Genomic DNA, 20,966 nt, shown 5'->3' with positions numbered 1-20,966 from the left:
AAAACTATTCCTTTAGTGCATCTTTGGCTTAAAGTACTGTCTTTCCAGGTCTGTTATTAGAGCTGCTTATCAGTCTGAGGTCACATTTGCTTTTTGTTTCCAAGTTTCAATTGCTTGCTTTTAGTTTTATTACTAGTGGTGCCTCAATTTCTGTGGTTACAGATGGTCACGATCTGAAATGGCTTCTGTGAGTCAGAGAGAGATCCAGAGTGGCAGAGAGGAAAATGAAACAGAGGGCACAGATCACGTCTGTCTCAGCTTTGTAGGAGCATGATTGTACAACAGGACCAATGTTGTCCAGTGGAGAAGGCATTGAATCCTGACTGACGGGTGGCTGTGGTCTGAGTGGAGCCTTTTGAGTAAAAGCGGTTAGAATACATCTTCTACTCAGTGTGCTGGTGAGAGCTGTGCAGAAGCTGCCAGACACAAAGCTGACATAACCTCTACCCCATTACCATGGACTGCTGGAGGTTTGGCCTGGGCTGGACCCCACTTGTCACCTTGCACATTTATCTTGTGCTTGTTGATCTACCTGGGTTCATTGCATTCCAGAGCTGGTCATTGAATGTTTGTGTGAATTCCTCTGCAACTTCAGCACAGCCTGGTATCCTGCCTGTTTTGATGTTTGAAGTTACAGGCTTAGAATCATAAAATCTCAGACCGGTTTGGGTTGAAGGGACCTTAAAACTCATCCAGTTCCAACCCCCTGCCACAGGCAAGGACACCTTCCACTAGAGCAGATTGCTCCAAGCTCCAAACTGGCCTTGAACACTGCCAGGGATGGGGCAGCCACAGCTTCTCTTGGCTTCCTTCACTATAGTGGCTTTGAACAATGTAATCACTCCCCATTCTTTTGGAAATTGGGGGAAAATGGTTAATTCAGGCTGATAATCAGTGAGCCCTGAGATTCTAAGTATTATTTCTGGTATCATTACAGGTGGTCACACTTCCTTACTTTTCATGAAGCCAGGCATAAAGCTGAAGCTCAGATAAGGAGACACCTGGCATTTGTATTCTTTAATATTTACAATAGTCTAATGATTACCATTGCAGACTCTTGCAAAGTGTTTACCTGCCCTGGGGGATGGAATGACTCAGCAGGCTATATGCATTACAGTTGGAATATTGTTCCTGTTGGGTGAGGACTCTTTGTCAACAGTTCGTCCTGTGCCTTGGCATCTACAGTACCTCTGGACTAACACCTCCAGCAGTTTTCTTCTCTATACAGCCCGCAGTGTGACAAGCACATTAGTTCATCACCAGGTTGTGAGTAGCACAGCTGATGAGTTTTTATCGTTCATTGCTTTTAGTATGTCACAGAAAACTTTGTAACTTCCTTTACAGATGGGGAAACTGAGTCATGGAGAGAAGAGTTCACCACTTAAGGAGGATGGAAAGGGTGACACTGTGATCCTGGTGGGCTGAACCCTGGCTGGGACACCTTTCCTCTGAATTGGTACCTATTCCTGAAAATCTGAGGCATGAAGGCATAATTGTCACACTCTGCTCACCTCTTCTATCCGGCTTGCTGATCCAGGCTCTTGGAAGGTCTTTTGGAATCCCTTGTTCTCTCCAGGACCTCTTACCTATCTACACAAACTCATTTGGATCTGTAATTAAAACTCCCTAGGGAAGCCAAACTAGCCAGGCTTTCGCAAACAGTGCTCTGCTGAATGGTCCAGGTCCCAAAACACCTCTGTATATCTTACAGGTGTATTTCTTAAAGCAGAACAGGGTCTCCTCTTGCTTCCAAAGATCTTCCTAGAGATTGGTACCAAGCCACCTATCTTGACAACTGGATTGCAACTGTTCCTCCAACGTAATCAGTGAGGATGCAAAGACTCTTGGGGCTTCAAGAAAAGGGGGAGAAGAGACTTTAGACCCACGACTTGCATGACTTCAAGAGCACTTTCTCACACATGCTGTTCAGAGAGCAACCTCATTAAACCATTCCCTGAGGGATAATGCGGAGAAAACCAAGGAACTGGCCAATCACATTAACCAGGGATTGCTTCAAGATGTGATCTGATACTGCCCTCTGCTGACAGTTTGCTACATAGTGCCATCGGTTTAAAATGAAGTATGTTGTGTAGTAACGCAACAAGGATTTCTGAAGATCTGTAGTAAATCTCCATCAGACAGAGATTTTCGGGGTTTATTGCTTGATTTTTTTAGTGTCCTTTCTCAATGTTGTAATTTACATGCTACGTATCAAGCATTCCACATCAGAGATGAGCCCAGTCTAAGCTGTTGTGCAAGGCACTGAGTGTACACATAGCGAGAGCCAATTTTCCCCTGAGGGGGCCTGTGGTCTACAGAGACAAGATAGATAAAGGACAGTGAAAAAAAGGCAACGATCAGCTCCATTTCACATATAGGCCACTGAGCTACTGAAGGATCTATCTGAGCCCACAAAAGGCAGCTCTATTGCCCTGCCTGGAAGCTGTAGTCAGATGAATTCAAACCAGATATAAGCTGCAAGTTCTGACTGCAAGAGAAATGGATCACACTGTTGGCACCTTCTTTTCCTTCTTCTTTTTCTGCACAAGGTTAGATAATTCCATAGCACTTCAGACAAATGTCTTATAGGGGTAAGCAGGCCAAGAAGAAATGACCTATGGTAAGTGGGAGGTTGGACTGCACAGTCACATTACTTTTCTGCCTCCATCAGCTCGCCCAAGGTCACAATGGAGTTTTGTGAGAAAGCTGGGTAGGGAATCAAGGTTTGGCTTTTCCCAGGTTTTTAAAATATTTTCCCTCTGGTTTACATTTCAGAACTAAAAACTGGCTGATGGAATCATATCACAGAATCACAGAATGTTTTGGGTCAGAAGGGTCCTTATCAAAGCCCCTTCCAACCTGGCTTTGAACACCTCCAGGGATGGCACATCTACAGCTTCTCTGAGCAAGCCAGTCTCACCATCCTCATGTCCTTATAGGACTTTATATTCATTATAGGAATTTTATGTGTATATATATATGAATTCATTATAGGAATGTATTTAAATATAGTGATGGATGGGACAGAAAAGTCTAGGACATTTTAGCAGTTTGGTTTTTTGTTTTTTTTTTTAGCCTATGTTCTACTGAGCTCTTTACCAGGACTTTTGCTGAGGTAAATTTACTGTTTGCATTTTGCTACTTTGGTAACTGTGTGTGCTGAATAAATTGATGTTGCATTGCAACCATCCAGTGCCTCGTGAAGGTCTCAAGCTGTCCATGGAAATATTGCTTGAACATCTGCTCTAAATAAATGCTCATGTAGAAAAAGACTAAACGTTTATGGGAATATCCGTAGACAGCAAACAAAAAGACTTTATGTTTGACAACTTCCATTTTACCATGCTGAGTACATGGGAAGTACTAAGTGTTTTTTACAGGCTGCATAAAAGGACAAGTCCTTGCTGCCAGATAAACGCTATTCCCGTCCAAGCAGCAGAGGCTTCAGATTTCAGGGATTCAGACCAGTTTCCAAGCCTAGCTCTGGGGGGAAGGCATCAACATTTTAATTCCTGAACTGTAGTGATGTCACTGTATTAAATAGGTCTTCCATCTAAGAGAAGGACACTCTTACAAACCCTACGACCTGTGGACTTTGCTGTCACTTTCCTAGCTAGCTAGGCCGTGGCAATTAAACCTCTGGTTTAAAGGGTGGGGCCAGCTCTGTGCACGCTGCACCTCACCTAAAAAAATCACTGTGCAGGCTGGAGGGGTTTACTCTCACTTGTCTGTATGGACAGGCAAGGGTCGAAACGGCAGGTGACAAGATGCACCTGAAGCTGCAGATCCGGCCTTGCATGTGGGCGGATCAGGACTTTTTGATCTCTCAAGATTGCCTCACGAGAGGTCAGTCCTGGTCAGAAGCTTCCTGATTGCCTAAGCAGCCTTTTTCCAAACAGATTTGCCTATCCCACATGCCCTTGGTCACCGTGCTTGTAATAAGCATGGGTAAAGCCCCTCCCAAACCTTCGCTCACGAAGCCAAGACATCAAATAGGTTATAGCAAGAATAGCAGCAACAGTAAGTAATAATACTGATAATTAGTAATAACCTCAGGCTAATGAATAAGGGGCTGATTATCCTTGCAGGAATATTCTTGCTGGTCCCAATGAAAAAGGGGTAAATAGGTCAGTTTTCCAGTCCTCTGCATAGGCTCTCTGGAGAGCACCTTTGTATTCTTCCTGCAGCGCCTTTTGTCAGAGAACCAAACATTCTCATTACCCTGCTCTTTCATCTGTTAAATCTCATTTCTTACAGGTTTTGCATTAAAACCTGATGCTTTCCCCCAATCCAGTAGTGATAACAGTTAGGTTGCACAGAGAAGGGGTAAATGCTCCATCCCTGGAAGTGTTCAAGGCCAGGTTGTACAGAGCCTTGGGTGACATACTCTAGTGTGAGGTGTCTCTGCCTGTGGCAGGGAGTTGGAACTGGATGACCTTAAGGTCCTTTCCAACTTAAACCATTCTATGATTCTATGGTATGTGGTATTTTGTAAAGCTTTCAGGATTTGTATGTACTTACATAAGAATCTCAGCATTCACAAAACAAATAACCCCCAAGGAGAGAGAGAAAAAACCCAAACAGTTCTGACTTCACACTAAGGACTCAGAAACAAAAAAAAAAAACAAGAAAAAACACACTAATTTTAAAGTATTTTAACCTAATCTAGTGGAGTCTTGAAAGAGAAGGGAGCCTGATGCAGAAGTCTGTATTTATACAATATCCTGACACTTAGAACAGAGATTTTTTTTATAGGATTAAATCCGTTAAAGAACAGATGATAAAGTTTTAATGGCATGAAGGGTATATTTCATGAAACAGGTGCAAGAAAATATCCTTATCTAGATTAAAGACCACATTAGGAGAATGACTTCATGTATTCATTTGCTTTCTCCTTTCCCCCATGTTCTATATATGTTTTAATAATTCTTTATTGTTCCTTTCCAGAAGCATCACTTTGTGTCTACACTGAGAATGATTTGGGGCCAGGAAGTGGAGAAGAGCACAGCAGGTATATATCACATTATCCTTGATGCTGACAGGGCAGAGCTGACAGGGAAATAATCGCTCGTCTTTCCAAAAATGATATCATCCCCTGTAATTGTTTATAGGAGGACAGGTCCGGAATAAAACCCAAGTGCCACTAACACCTCCTCTGTCATCAGCAGCTGAGGCAGCCTGAATGTCAGCATTCTCTTATTGCAGTTGATTTGTCCTTAAAAACTTCAGAAAGCAGTCTATGGTTAGACATGACCCATTACATCAGACCTCCCTGACACACAGCTGTAATGATCCAGGTTGCAGATAGTCTAAGACATTGCCATCCATCCCTGCCCTGCCTTTCCAGGAGGTGGCTTGCCTTCAGCAGGATCAGTGAATGAGATCAATACCTATATCCGTATCAAGTCCAACAGGTGAGCTTGTGCTGCAGTTAAAGTTAGTGTAAAGAGTTGGCTCTGTTTCAATCTAGGCTACAGGAATGTTTATTTTTCTCAGTTAACTTCATAGCATGACAAGTTTTGGTTTCAGCAGGCTGAAAATACTGTCTTGCCTAAGGAGGGAAAATGAAAGTCTCTTGTGGTAAGTAGCTATGAACAGCAGCCATGAATCCAGCCCAGGAATCTGGCTGAGATATTAGCAGTACAAATTCAACTTGTTATTTTATCATCTGGTTTTGGTTTTGATTTTGTTTCTATTATGATCATAATAAAATATATAATACCCCTGGGATGCTTCTATGAGCACAGCTCCAGGATACTATTAAAGTAAGGATTACCTTTTTTTAAGATCATATCATGAAAATAGCTACTGTTGGCCACATCAAAGTTTAATGAATGATTTTAGCCTTTCAAATCCACAGTGGTATTAACGGTATATTTCTACTATTTGATTTTTATAAAAGCTATGGGTTTGATGAAAATAACCCTAATATTGACAACAAGCAACCAGGAGATGATATATCCTACAAGTGAAGAGTCAGAAAGGTACAGCTTTGATGTTTTTTCCCTCCTTTGGGAGCATACAACAGGATGGGGATGTGTTATTTGATGGCTAAATTCAGAAATAGTATAATTGAGGTGCAGTACCAGTGAAATCAAGACAAATGAATCCTACTCATTGCAGTATGAGATTTGTCCTACAGCTTTAGATCCTCATGGAAATTTACCCATTTGTTTATTACCCTGATTGCTTCGAGAAGGCAGCCACATTTTCATGAGATTATTTAAATGTAGAATGATTAGAAGGTTTTGCAGCTACAGAGATAGATAGCTTGTACATAAAATTTCTGCTCTTTGTAGCAACCCAATGTGATATTGAGCAAGATAATGGTCAGAAAGAACATTGCCAGGCTCCTAATGAGAGACTGTTGACAGGAAAATTACCCCAGCATTCATCAAAAAGCCAATAAATGTCAAGTGTGGGGCCTTTGATGCAGTAGCTCGTAATTCCTGTTCAGAAGCCTTTGCAGTCTCTCCAGGACATGGCATCATACTGCATTTCTGCTGATTTTACTGAAAACTTGGTTGCTGAAGCAGTGCAAGGAGCAGGTGTTGGCATTCTGAATGCCACTGTCACTGTGAGACCTTAGGCAGAGCAGCTTTGGCCTCAATTTCCCATCTGCAATACAGGTGTGACCATATAGGAATTACCCAGCTACAATTCCGTGAAGGACACAGTGTTGCCATCCAAATGCTCAGGAATCAGGAGCTAGATGGTAAAAACTGTGATGCTGTTTTGCCAGTGAGTTAGTCATGTATTTTTAATGTTAACTACATCCAGCTCTTTGTGCATTTGTAGTACATATTTTCAAGCTCTCTCTTCCACAGCCGCAGGAGATTACTTCACACCAACACAAAATTAATTCTCACCCAGTCTGCCTAATTCTAGGCTGGGAGGCCTTGAGAAAACCACATGAAGTTTATATAAAAGCTTATATAAAGTCCCATTCGGTTCTTTGCCTCCATGGAATGGGGAAGGTCTAAATACCTTGCTCATCACCCAAGTCCTCTCTTTATCTTCAGCTTACACATCCTAAATGATGTGGTGAGGCAGATTGTTGCCTGGTCCATGAATGAGGAACAACATTGTGCTGAGTGTTTATGTGGCTGTTGCTGCACCCTGGCTTTTTGTTTGCCTTGTTCATGAGGGGTGCCTGAAGCTGTATCACGAGGGATATGGCATCACAGAACCACCAAATGGTTTGGGTTGAAAGGGACTTTAGAGCTCATCTAGTTCCAACCCCCTGCCACAGTCAGGGACACATTCCACTAGAGCAGGTTGCTCTGAGCCCCTTCCAACCTGGCCTTGAACACTGCCAGGAATGGGGATGTGATCGTATCCTCCAGATTTTGCCTATAGATCTTGTCTGAAATTTCCAGGTGAAGACTCAAAGCCAGTCTTCTAAGTCCTCCATGGACTCTGAGGTCAGTGGCTGGATCATTCATTACGTTCACACCAGCAATCCCTTGCTTGCATTTTCTCAATCAGTTTTTATTCCAGCTGTTTCTGTGTATATGGGCAGAAAACATGTCCCTGTCACTTGCAGGGATAAGCTGCATCCTAGAGGATGTATGCAGATGGAGCCGTACTTAGTTTCCAGGCAAGGCTGTGTATATGCCATGTGCTCTTAAGGTCACCTGAAACTGGGCTAGTTGCCTGTCACATGTTGCTGCACAGCAGATTCCTTGATAAAAATAAACAGGGGGACAAGGGATAAGCTCCTGGCTATTTTGGGACAAACCTTCTCCAAAGGCAGCAGATAGCTACAGCGGTAAAGGCTCCCAATCCATCGTTTGGCTTGCTGTTTCTTGGCTGTAGAACTTAATTAACAATACTGGATCCAGTCTGTTTTGCAGGAATAACCTGTAAATCCATTAAATTAAACAATAAAGGCAGAAATGAAAAATACATTGCTTAGTCAATCTATAGGGGACAGTGCAGGAATGTTCTGAAATCTGAAGGTTTTGTGTCTAGTGGTTCAACAAGCGGGACCAGACAACTAACCTGGGTTAGTGGAAGGTGTGCCTGCCAATGGCAGGGGGTTGGAACTTGATAAGCTTCAAGACCCCTTCCAACCCAAACCATTCTATGACTCTGTGGAGTGTTCCTGTGAATGCCACCCTTTTTGGAACTGATGATTACTAATTGCACAATTACTTTATTGCATGAAATAGTACAAACAAGTACTGTGAAAACTCAGTTAAAACATGCTTACAAATTTTTTCTCTTCAAGGTTTGAAGACAGCACAAACATTTGTTGTACCCATGAATAAGACTGAAAGACCATGAGCCTAGAGAAGCAGCGTCCTCAAAGATCTGAACTCAGTTGTCCAGAGCTCCATACTTCCTCAGCTTCCACGGATTTGAACTGTGAAGGAGCTTGGTCTTTTACAGGGAAAGCCAAGGATAAGGTAAAGTTCCTACCTTCTGCCTATCATATGAAAAACCAGAACACCATTTTTGATGGTTAACCTCCCCTCCTATCACCATTTTGTCTTGCTAAGGTGTATCTGTTCTGAACTCATAGTGAAAACCACTAAGGGTAACTAGAATCATAGAATAGCTAGGGATGGAAAGGACCTGAAGATCATACAGCTCCAATCCCCTGCCATGGGCAGGGATGCCTCACACTAGACCAGATTGCTCCAAGCCCATCCAGCCTGGCTTTGAACACTGCCAGGGATGGGGCATTCACAACTTCCTTGGGCAACCCATTCCAGTGCCTCACCACCCTAACAGTCAAGAACTTCTTCCTTACATGTAACTTGAACTTCCCCTGTTTAAGTCTGAACCCATCAACCTTGTCCTATTACTACAGTCCCTGATGAAGAGTCCCTCACCAGCAAAGACCTCTATGCCTTTGAACTATTAGTGTCTTATGAGGCCATTCAAGTTCAAGAAATTCCATGCACAGAAATAAGATGACCAGAATTCAGCCCCATTGCAGTGTAACTATTTCAAATGAAGTAATTATTCTTTAAAAACACAGGGCTTTTTTCCTCAAAAATTATAACCACCAGTTAATAACAATGCCAAACCCCATCTTATGTAGGTGGCAATTGCAGAAGGAGTATTTCAAAATATTTAAGAGAATATTCTCATCTAAACTATCCCTCATGTTTTAATATGACCAGTGACACCATTTGATTACCGCTGTTAGTTGGAAAGAGCCTTGTTCTGAAAAAAAATCAGATAATGTACTTATTTCTAAAAGCCTGGAACAAACAACCCAGTAGAGTTTTGCTGAGTAGTTACAAAATAGCCATTAAATATAAATATTTTTAAAACCAGTTTACTCTTTCCTAATGCTTTTAGAGCAGCATGTGGGAACAGAGGCTAAGTGCAGCATCTTACTGCATTAAAAAGGACATGATGAAGGTTATTGAGCTCCAGATTTATCCCTTCTATCTCTTAAATGCTCCTAATAGTTTCTAACCTGCAAAGACTATGTGAGTTTATATAAAACTTCCCCATCTTTCCTAGTGGTAACAACAAAAGTTTGTATTTTTAATACAATTATTCCAAATGATCCACATTTTTCACATTCCTATAGAAACAAACTATGTTTGAGGGTGAATTCAAGTTTAAGTTTCCATTCTTCAAATTAAACATAGCAGCAGAACTGACTATTGCTCTTTTCATCCTTTTTCATTTCCATCACAGATAGAGACTTGCTTTGATGGGCTGTATATGCATAAATGATATGAGTATTTATATCACTAGTTTGAATGAAACTGTGTAGGACAATTAGAAAGAAGCTGATTTTTACTCCAGCCTGTCCAGGTCCTGTTCCAGTATAAGCAATAACAATTTCATTCCACTGCTCAGGAAGTAAAGTGTCATTCAATGCCTTGAGCCCAGCAGTGCACCTGCTATAGTCCATTGCTACTACGTCAGAAGCATATTGCCGGAACCATGATAACACCTCTCATAACAGGGGACAACACACAAGGCTGGCACTGCCATCAACACCCTTTGCAAGGTGGCTTAATGCTCAGGTTGCTCTAAGTAGACCTGCAATAAATGCAGTGCACAGCACCGGGCCTGGGCTTCCTCTGCTTCCATACAGCACCATCAGACCCAAGGACAAAAGTGGTAACTTTGCACTGCAGCAGTTTTTCAGTTCAAAGTACCTGCAGTAACAGGCAGGTCTGCAGCAGGGTGGGTTTTAGCACTGCTGAGGATGCTCAGCGGCATTAGGCAAGGCCTATGGGGAGACTATCAGGGAATCATGAAGGGCTAAGCAAGCCAAAGCTGATAGGGACTTGTCCATAACAGATCAGGAGTAATGGATCCCCAGAGAATCATAGAATTATAGGATGGTTTGGATTGGAAAGGTCCTTAAGATCATCTAGTTCCAACCCCTGCCATGGACAGGGACACTTCACACTAGATTTATCTGATCTAACTTTAGACACTAAGTCTGAGCTAAGCACTTCAGGCTATTTTGATTGTCAACAAAGGAAGAAGGGCCCATCCGTAGTGTGCTTCACCTTTCTTAGATGCCTGTTCAAATATGAAATGGATGAGCCTTCATAATCTGGCTATGTGGAACTTCAGAATAAATGCTGAGAGAACATTCCATGTTGATTACCATGGGTTGATACTGAGGCTCCTGTCATTCAGGGTCATCATCAATAATACATCCTCAGCTCATTTGCAGATCATATGAAACTGGGGGAATGGCTGATGTACCAAGTGGTCTGACTTCAGTCCACAAGAACCATAATCTAAGGGGAAACGCAAGTTGCTGCTCTTGGGGAGGAATAACCCCAAGGAGCAGTACAGGCTGGGAGGTGACAGCCAGAGCAGCAGTCCTGCTGAAACCAGGCTCACAGCAAGTGGATGCCCAACTGAACATGAGCCAACAGTGCACTTTCATCATAAGTGATGAGTACTGAGCAGTTTAGACTAGCTGAAAGTGGCCAGCAGATGGAAGAAATACTTTGTTCTCCTCTGCTCAGCACTGGTGAAGCCATTATTTAGAATACAGTCCAGTTTGGGCGCAACCAGTACAAAAGGAATGTGGAGAAGCTGGAACTGGTCCACTGGAGAGTTACCCAGCTGGTTACCTAGAGAACATGACCTACAAGGAAAGTGGAGGAAGCTGCATGTGTTCAGTCTAGCACAGTAGAGTCCAAGTCTGGTCTAACTGTAGCTTGTGACTGCATGAAGAGAATTAGAGATAATGGAGCTGAAATTTCTCGGTGATGTCAGATAATGTATGTTGTGGATAGAGTGAGGCACTTCACTCATCACAGAGAAGCAGCAATGTATTTAATTGATATAAACCAGCAACTGAACAACGTTTGATAGTAAATGCAACAGTGGTTTAACAAGATTTCATGGCAATGTACACTTGATTGTTTACTGCATAGAGAACAGGGTGAGATAAAACAGTCAGGGAGCCCCTCCTGTTGAGTCAGGAGGTTCAGGATGGATCCCCTTGCTTTCTAATATCCTTCTCAGAGGGGAATCTAAGTGCAGACTTGGTCAACAGTTTATGACTAAAGCATTATAAATGTGCAATTAATCCTTTATATCACTTACAAGTGTAATTGATACTTCAGTTTTTCAGTGCTTTTGCTCCCAATTCAATTATTTAGTATCCAATGTGATGAGGATTCTCTAAACTTCGAGGGACGTTGAGCTGTCCCTACTAGAGGGGAGATCCTGCTGTGGGAGGAGAGCTCCACAGGACCTGTGCCATTCCGTATCTGTGGATTAGGATAATTCACTCATAGTCACATTCACATGCTGACTACAGGAGTTAGTTTTTTTCCAGATTTGGCCTGAGTTGGACATTTACCAACACTGCAGTCAGGTGGGTGCATTGCTCAAATTAACCGGTGGCCGTTGTGGTGTTACCTGTTTCCCCAGATCCACTTTGAGCCAGATGCAATCATCACAACCAGACACATTTGTTATGAACACCACTACTGGTTATCACTTGAGCAGGGATACAGGAAATAAAGGTCAGGTTGGGTGGGGGGGAACACACTGCCACCATGTACCAGGGGGCAGTGGCCAAAAAAAATGCTGCTTTGAGGCTCAGACTGGGCATTAAGAAAAAATATTTCATCAGGAGGGTTGCACAGCACTGTAACAGGTTACCCACAGGAGCAGCTGAATCCCTGTTGTCAAGAACATAAATCCTTGGCAGAGCTGCTCCAGTGTTAGTAAAATCATAGCTCTCAGCACATGGATGGATTTTCCAACTAACACATCTGAGATTCTGTGATAAACTGAAGATTTACAGCCTGTAAATGACAGCTGGGTCAAAACCCTGCCAAGGTGAGAATCTCTGCTGAAGCTGACAGGCAGTGGCTTTCACAGTGTGTCCTTTGTGAAGCTAAACACCCCTAAACCATGCTCACTGGAGTCAACAGCAAAATTCTCTGAAGTTGGGATAAGTGACTGAGATGATGGTGGAAAACCAGGATTTGCTGAGGGAGACAAACTAGTAATACTGCAGTTCATAAGCAGATATATCTGTAGGGATCAATGGGCTACTGTTACAGGCTTCTGTTTGTAACATCTAAACAGCACTGGAATCCATCATGATATGTATTACCATCATATCTAGAATGTCTCCAAGCCATTTAAGTCTCTATTAATAACAGTAAATGGCAATTCTTTTCCAGAATGATGGAGACAGGTACTGAACAGGGTGATATGGGCTCTCTCCCAGTCCCTGTGATTCCGAGTAACCTGGGACATGCTAAACTGATTTTTGCAGCACAAAGTTCCTTCTAAAACCATAGATTAAGTTCATTGCTGAAAAAAAAACATTGTGTTTGATTTTTCCTAACATTTTTTATATACTTAGAATAAATTTATTGTGTCTTTGGCATATGTAAGAAGAGGCATTTAACTTTCATTAAGAACAAAAATAGAGTTTCCAAAGGCAACTGCGTGAAGAATCATAAAGCACAGCTAAGGTTAGCCCAAAACAAGATTCATTTCTTCTCATCCTGAGAGTGTGACCAGACAGGCTTACGTTTCTGAATAAAGGCTTCAATCCCTTCCTGCCCATCTCTCAAAGTCAAATTGTCTACCATGACCTGAGTAGTCATTTTGTAAGCAGTATCGAGGTCCTGGGCCATCTGTCTGTAAAAGGTGGCTTTCCCCAGGGCCAGGACAGATTTGCTGCTTTCACATATCTTGTGAGAGATCTTCATGGTCTCTTCTTCCAGCTTGTCTTCTGGTACCACCTTGCTGACAAGCCCGTGCATTAATGCTTCCTGGGCAGAAAGAGGCTCACCCGTGAAAAGCATCTCTAATGCCACCTGAACAAGACAAAACATTGTATTACATCAGTTCAACTGCTTTGTCGCTTTGGTTTGTTTGGGCAGCTTCAGCCTCCTCCTTCAAGTACAAGTTACTCTTTTGATAAACTTAAGATTTAAATCTTTTGGCTTCTTTAAGCTGCCAAGGAAGTGTCAAGAGGTTTTAGCAAAGAGGACTGGGTGTAAAGCTGGCTTGTTTCAAACCTCCCCACTGATTCCCACTGTCCTGGGCTGACACCTCTGGGTTTCTTTTCAAAAGCCCGTAACTGCAGTAGGAATTGAGAGATGTGGATGGTTCATAAACTGAAATGAATGAACTCATCATTTTAAGCTGGGCATATAATAAGAAGTAAAGATATATTAAGTGAATGTGTAGCTTTTGCAAATACCAGCCTTAGTTTTAAGTTGGTTAGGGCTGGTTTTAAATATGTCCTTCTTAAAGCCATTAACTATCTCAGTCTCCTGCTGCTTCCAGCATCTTGTACTTGAGGTTTTGAATGACAATGTCCCCCAAATACTCAGTGACTACTCAGTCTTGTATATCACTAACAATGTTTTGTCACACTCTTGATGTAATTACTAAATGCCCTGAATTGTAAGAGCTGATGATCCTTATTGGTATCTTTGCTCTGGTATTTACACATTCATTTGATACATGGCTTAGTGGAGGTGTCCCTCCCCATGGCAGGGGGGTTGGAACTAGATGATCTTAAGGTCCTTCCCAACCCTAACTATTCTATGATTCTATAAGGTAAAATCAATCGTCCTGAGAACTGTGGGGAATGTTCTTGCTCCTTTGAAAAGTGGCACAGAGAAAAGTATATCCCACATGTTTAAAAAAGGTAACAATAAACCACAGAAATACCAATTCAGGAACCATTATGACTGTTCACTGTAGCAGACTTGGAACAAAACCCCACAGACAGACTATATGTGAACAGGACAGCCTCACAGATGGGAGATTTAAAGTTGAAGCTCTTATCCAGCAACTGAAGTTGGGCAGTTAAGTCACTGCATCTCAGCAGAGCCCTGCTGGGCTTGGAGAGTCTGTCCCCATGAATCCAACTGCATTAGAACTGGAAATGCCTTTTCTCAGTTACAGAAGCTTTACAGATCATCATACTGTTGTTTATGCAGTGAGAAATCTGTAGTGACAATCAGTAGGGAATAAAGCAGGAAGTAAGTATGGGAAGGTTTTAGATGCTATTTAAAGCATCTTGATCTACACCCAGGCAGCTCCTGCTGGCAGTGAAATGTCACTGCCTGTCAAGAGTTGATACCTTGGTGGCACTGATATCCTGAACTTGCAGGGGTTTCCTCATCAGGGGAGAACATCACTGGCGAAAACACAGAGCTGTGTGCTGGAAAAGGATGGCTGAGCTGCTGTGCTGCTGGGGCGAGCTCATGCTGGCTGGAATCACACCAGCAGGAAGCTGCTTTCCCTAAGCAGAGTTCATCCATTTGTGATTTTCCCCAGTCCCAGACAAAGATGTCTCTTGCAACAAAGTATTTTCAATGTTGTACTATAGCAAAATAAAGTCCAGGCAATGGAACATCTCTACAGGAGATGTTCCTGCAGAGTGGAGACAGGCTGAGAGAGCTGGGCTTGTTCAGCCTGGAGAAGAAAAGGCTCCAGGGAGAACTTAGAGCAGCTTCCAGTACACAGAAGGGGTTGACAAGAAAGGTGAAGAGGGGCTTTTACAAGCGCATGTAGTGACAGGGCAAGGGGGAATGGATTTAACCTGACAGGGGAGAGATTTAAATTAGACATCTGGAAGAAGTTCTTTCCTGTGAGGGCGCTGAGGCGCTGGCACCGGGTGCCCAGAGAAGCTGTGGCTGCCCCATCCCTGGCAGTGTTCAAGGCCAGGTTGGACACAGGGGCTTGGAGCAACCTGCTCTAGTGGAAGGTATCCATGCCCGTGGCAGGGGATTGGAACTGGATAAGATTTAAAGTCCCTTCCAACCCAAGTCATTTTATGATTCTATGACCTAAACCTCCTAACATTGGAACCTACTTGCAAAATTAGAAGGTATCTGGGAAGGAAGCTTACCTTTCTTGGAAGAGATCTGCCCAAGGCCACAGCTGGTGTGGAGCAGAACAGTCCAATGTTCACCCCAGGAGTAGCAAACTGAGATTTCTCACTTGCCACTGCGATGTCACAGCTGGCCACCAGCTGGCAACCTGCTGCTGTAGCCAACCCGTTCACTTTCGCAATCACTGGCACTGGAAGTTTTTGGATTAAAGTCATAACCTGCATGCACAAAACAAAGTGGTCAGTTAGTCCTGGAAATTCAAATGGTGGCTGTTCTAAAACACACCTGATGTGTGCAGATTTAGACCACTGCTATACCAGTATCTGCTGGGTTTATGTAGCATGAGCTGGTCCTGCTAACTCCAGTGGAAATGGTAAACCCAAGAATCAGAGGCAGACACACTTGTTATCAGATCTGCATGGAGCTTGGGTACCTCTGCACCACAGGGCAGCTTTCCTGGCTGTGAGAAGATGTGAATCCCAGACACACCATCCCCACCTTCATTTGCCTATAATGGAAAACTGACTTCGTCACAAGAAATTAAACCAGCGTCTTGTTGGTTTCTGCATGATCTTGAGCCTGGGTTGGTCTCACCCAAACACCATCACTGGCTGTCTTTCTAGACTTACTCTTCAATCCAGGAAGAGATCTGACAGCAAACAATTTTTCCTGCTTGCATTTAGACATAAGAAGGGAAAAAGGCCTCGTTCTCTCTCTTAGATGATTCTTGAGGGTTGGACATCCAACTTCAGATAGCTGAAGTTAAGGAAGATGAATTTGTCTTAACTTTTCTAACTCTGATTCCCCTTTCATACAGTTGGAATCAACAAACTCCCCTAATTTTAATGCTTGAAGATTGAAGACTGAATGATTACAGTCCTTATCTGGATTAAAATAAAATAATCTCATGTTAGCACAATTTACCAGGATAAATATTAATTTGCTATCTCCAGTAGGTGAAGATGAGAGCAGCAAATTCTATGTTGCTTAGGTAAAATTACCTACATTTTGTTCTGAATTTGATCAGTCTTTGTCTCTGTTCTGTCTTTGTTTAGTTTCAGTTTATCTTGAGAAGCAGACAACAGAAGAGTATGTGCCCATGTGCAGACAAACAAGTACAAAGTGCTCTTGTGGCTGCAAAAACTCAAAGTCAATACCTTCTCTGACACAAACACACACCACCACCCCCCCCACACACACACCCCAACCTGGTACTTCTGACTGTGTATTTGAAAAGCTTCTGAACATGTGATATTCTCAACTGTCCCCAGCTTGTATGTGGCAAGTTCTTAGTTCTCAGGTACTGCATCATACAGTATGGCAAACACTGCTGTGTGCATGGGAAAACAGAGGGGGAGCAGCTGAGATGACCTGCTTAAGATTAACCATCATAGAGGAGATGTGAAGCTGAGGTTCCTGAAAACCAGCCCAGTGCTCTGGACCCCTGTCCACAATGCTGCAGACATGTCATTTGGGTGGGACCCATTCCACTGAAGTACTGAAATCTAGGAAAACACAGTCCCATTTTTGAAGGCCTCAGAAGTACCTTTCTTTCTCTATTGACCACCACAAAAGCAAAAGCCAATTGTTCTACTGCACTAGAGCCTCAATTAATTTCTCTATTTCTGTTGCCTGTAGAGTGTCATTATTATTTAACAGCAAGGCCTTCTTCCTCCACAGTGATAACAATGAGTTGTGATTTATGAGTAACTTAAATTCCTTTAGGATACTCAGGTAGAGAGTTTAAAGCACTGACCCCTACCATGAACATCAGAAAAGGGATCACTTCAAATGCCATTTCATATCTTACATTTAGTTTCTTCCTGAACTTGCTGTGCCAATTTCACAGAGGCATTTGGGTTGGCAGTGACCTCTTAAGATCACCGAGTCCAACCCCTCTATTCAAGCAGACTCAGGTAGGGCAGGTTGTCCAGGACTGTGTCCAGTTGGGCTTTGAGTATCTCCCAATCTCTGAATTTCATGCTCTCAAGAATACTAATCTGAAATTGTTATACTAAATTTACTATACAGTAGAGCTCCATTCTCACAAAGATAGCTAGGCTTGGTTTTAACTTTAAATCTGACATTCTGACATTTTTCTATTTTTCTTTATTTATTAAAGCTTGCTCTACTACTCATTAATACTTAATACAGCCGCAGTGCTTTATATACACACAGGAGAATTTAAATCCTTTTAGACCTTAAAGTGAGCAATTTACCAGCTCTTGATGCACACTATACAGACAGAGTAAGTCTGACACTTTTTCTGCCTCATCTTTTCTCTTCTGTGACCAGGAAGCTGCATGGTTCAGTTTTGCACTGACAACATGCTGGTATTCTGCCCTGCAACTGCAAAATTAATGATAAACTATTGGCTGCTGAACTATCAGACCTTGGCTCCCTCCTGATGAAGGGCCTAACCTGTAATTCATTTGTACTGGCACTTACCTCTGTGACAAGCATACCAAGACGGAACGCAGGCAGAGCTGCCAGGGTTAGTAGCTAGGTGCTGGGAAAGAACACTTGATCACAAGTAGTTTGAAGGTGGTTATCCCTAGATTTCTAGGAAACAATTGCTCAAATACTAGGCTGCAAGGGACACTGGCTGAACTGAGGAACACAGCATGCCTGTATCCATTTTAGAAGACATGCACTCTGGCATTCTAGCCCTTTTAATCTCTGGATTCCTCCAGGGAATTCTCATAATTTCACCAGGATCTCATATTAAACTGGCAGAGCAGCAAAAAGCAAGGAATCTGGAGCAACCATCTGTACTTTAGGTAGCAGATAAGCAATGCTGGCCTTCCTTGAACCAGTACCATTGTTTGCTCTTGATACCAGCAAAGGGGTGGCACGTAGGAACCGCTTACCTCTGCACACATTTCAAATACTTGGGAATGATGTTTCACATCATCTTCACTTGACAGTTCCTTTAAATCATGGCCGGAACAAAATACAGGTCCTTCAGCTGCAAAGAATTGCAGGAAAAGTCAGTCTGGTTTAATCAAGAAACCAGGGGTAGAGGAGTATCAATGTCCTAGGGGAAGTATGTCAATGAGGTGCTCAGGGCCAAGAAGGAGCTTGGAGGAGTTCACAGAGAGTTCCAAAATACTGCCTTCTGGGTTTAGCAACAACTTTAAATTGCAACATTTAAACATAGTAACACCCATAGGCAATTTTTAAAGCCTGGATTTACTTCCCTTCCAAGTCAATTCTGTTAATAATAGAATGAGTCTAGCTTCTTGTAAGGATACTGTTCTTAACGGCTCCTTGTGACAATGTAAACAAGTCAGCTGGAGCAAGGATGGAGTGCTCAGCTCTCACCCAAATACTGTTAGTCCCTGTTTATTGTACCCAGCATTAATTATTAACTTCTGCTAAATAAGCATCAAGATTTTTGTGTCGCAGCACTCAAGGCCACAGTGAAAAAAGGAAAAAAGTTTGTTCTGCTGGAGGAGAACCAGAAGGGTTTTTGAGGCATTGCTTCCTCACCTGTAAAACTGACATCCAGAGAATCCCAAAAAGCGTATCAGGGTTTGTGCAGCAAAAGAGCAGGTTCCCATGGACCTGAGCTTTGAATTTGCTTGCCTCCAGTAGCAGCTAAGGTAAAACACCCTTTACAACAGCTTTCCTTTGGCATGAGGGTATCTGCCATGAGAATAAACCAATTTGACGCTTCTGAATCCTTCACAACTCCTCAGGTATCTGTATGGATGTCACATTTCCAGCTACGATTATGCAAGTACAACCTATGCACTCGTTTCTTACGAATCAGATTATTGTGACACTGTGTATCCAGAAACAGCCACACAGTAAACAACAGTCAGCTCACAGGATCACCAATACCCATCTGGAAATTAATCACAGCCACATTTGTGCCTCATTGAAGAAGAATCCACTGCAAAGCCTGTGTTAAAGACTCAAAGCATTTCCTGAGAAGTCCTTTTATTTTCTTTCTTCTTTTGCGTTCCATTCAGCAAGAGAGTTGGAAATCAACAGAAACATGAAATTTCTTTTTAAATTAATACAAAAAAAAAAAAAACTTAAATTGTGCTTGCAAACTCCCAGACTTTTGTACTCCTGAAGAAGAATAGGAAGTGTTTCACACAATTTGTAACTGCTGTTTGAAATGTTGAGTATATATATTTAAACTCATCCTGGTGAACTCATGCTACTTCCATTCTCATGTTTGTGTGCACTAACACACTGTGTTTTCCTCTACATAAACGAAACAGCAGCATCCTAAATTAATAAACCTATTTCCCCAAGATGTTTGGAACAGAGACAGGGGGAAATTATCTTAAATAGCAGAAGAAAAAAACAATGGCTTAAGAACAGCTCAAGTTTCATTATATTTAATAACTCTACAGGAGAGTACCTAGATGGAAGAAAACTGGAATAGGCTCAGAGACTGTCCCCATCTGCAGGTTACGGGTGACTGCAGTGTTGTGTTCTAGCCTGTCCTTCTTCAGGGGGTTTTAAAAGCAGTTTTGACAAACCAGTGGCAAAGATGACGAGGCTGATCCTGGCTTAGAGCTGAGGCACAGAGTACACAAACTGAAGAAACCATGTGAGCTGTTTACTACCGTCTAACCTACTACAAGGCAACAAGTGTCACTCCAGCTCAGCCTATTCCTGTACAAAATCCTGTATCTGGGAATGATATTTTTTTAGTCTGAGAACCATTAGAACCTGGTTTTGTTCTGTTTAAAGTATTCTTTACACACAGTTATTTCAACCTCCTGATTGCTTTTACAAAAGGAAAAAGCTCATTGTAAATGCACTGCAAAACCTGACTGAATGCTGACATTTTGAAGTGCTTCTGTGTTCTTAGACATGTTGATTGTCAACAAAAACATAACAAAAACCCAAGTCAGTGGTTAACACCGTGTTCAAGAATGAGGAATTAAGTACATGAGAGCAGAAACTGGGGTGTGTATAAAAGAACAGCAGGACAGCAAGATCTGAAGGGTGAAGGATAGATACCCCTGCATGTTCCTGGCCAGCTGTATGGAAAACAACATGCAACTCCCATCCCATTTTCTGTAACTGGAATCATAGCATCCCAGACTGGTTTGGGTTGGAAAGGACCTTAAAGCTCCTCCAGTTCCAACCCCCTGACACAGGCAGGGACACCTTCCACTGGAGCAGGTTGCTCCAAACCCTGTCCAACGTGGCTTGAACACTAACTCTGTGAGAGATTTTGGTTTAAATTCTCTATTACCCCATTCCCGCTCTTCCCCTCGTCCTGCCCTTCTCTCCTGTCTCAGTACCTGAGATGATAATAACTCGGAGGTCCTTGCTTTTGATGTCGTGCAGCAGGTCCTCCCTGAGGGACTGCAGCATGGACAGGGACAGGGCATTTCTTCTCCTCGGGTTGTTCAAGATGATGTTCCTGTACGAGCACAAGGAGGGTTACTACAACAAAACACTAAACGCACCCAGCGCCTCGGGGACGGGCCCGCAGCCGTGCCTGTTCCCTCGGCCTCGGCCCCCGCCTCACCGGACACCCTCCTCCTGCCGCCGCACCGTCAGCTTCTCCGGCCGCCCGGGCCCCGCCCCGCTGCTGAAAGCCGCCGTCAAGGCCCGCCTCAGCCGCCACAGCGCGGCGGCCGCCATGGCTGTGGGACGGGACGGGACGGG

General features: G+C 43.0%; 1 protein-coding gene and 1 long non-coding RNA gene across 4 annotated transcripts in view; one reads left to right on the top strand and one right to left on the bottom strand.

Annotated features, from left to right (window-relative positions):
* The window catches only part of LOC133220200 (uncharacterized), a 25,151-nt gene extending 8,712 nt beyond the window's left edge, over positions 1-16,439 (top strand). The window contains exons 2-5 of one of the 3 annotated variants that reach the window (XR_009727663.1): positions 1,345-2,620; positions 4,948-5,011; positions 8,234-8,411; positions 16,379-16,439. This is a non-coding gene — a long non-coding RNA (uncharacterized LOC133220200). Of the gene's footprint in view, positions 1-603; positions 1,267-1,344; positions 2,621-4,947; positions 5,012-8,233; positions 8,475-16,378 lie in introns of those variants that run through there. The other 2 variants (XR_009727661.1, XR_009727662.1) reach the window with 2 other exon arrangements.
* On the bottom strand, positions 11,687-20,966 carry ECHDC3 (enoyl-CoA hydratase domain containing 3). Its single transcript, XM_061368117.1, has 5 exons — positions 20,827-20,966; positions 20,597-20,718; positions 18,194-18,291; positions 15,341-15,541; positions 11,687-13,289 (listed from the first exon to the last, which is right to left on the bottom strand). The coding sequence occupies exons 1-5, from the start codon at positions 20,940-20,942 to the stop codon at positions 12,960-12,962; spliced, it is 867 nt and encodes a 288-aa protein (XP_061224101.1). The 5' UTR covers positions 20,943-20,966; the 3' UTR covers positions 11,687-12,959.

This window comes from Neopsephotus bourkii, unplaced genomic scaffold, assembly GCF_033783945.1.
Source record: "Neopsephotus bourkii isolate Nb327-2 ecotype Australia unplaced genomic scaffold, CSIRO-AGI_Nbou_v1 NB_1423, whole genome shotgun sequence".
NCBI lineage: Eukaryota > Metazoa > Chordata > Aves > Psittaciformes > Psittacidae > Neopsephotus > Neopsephotus bourkii.
The sequence above is the reverse complement of the archived record's forward strand: the minus strand, read 5'-3'. Positions and strand labels throughout refer to the sequence as shown.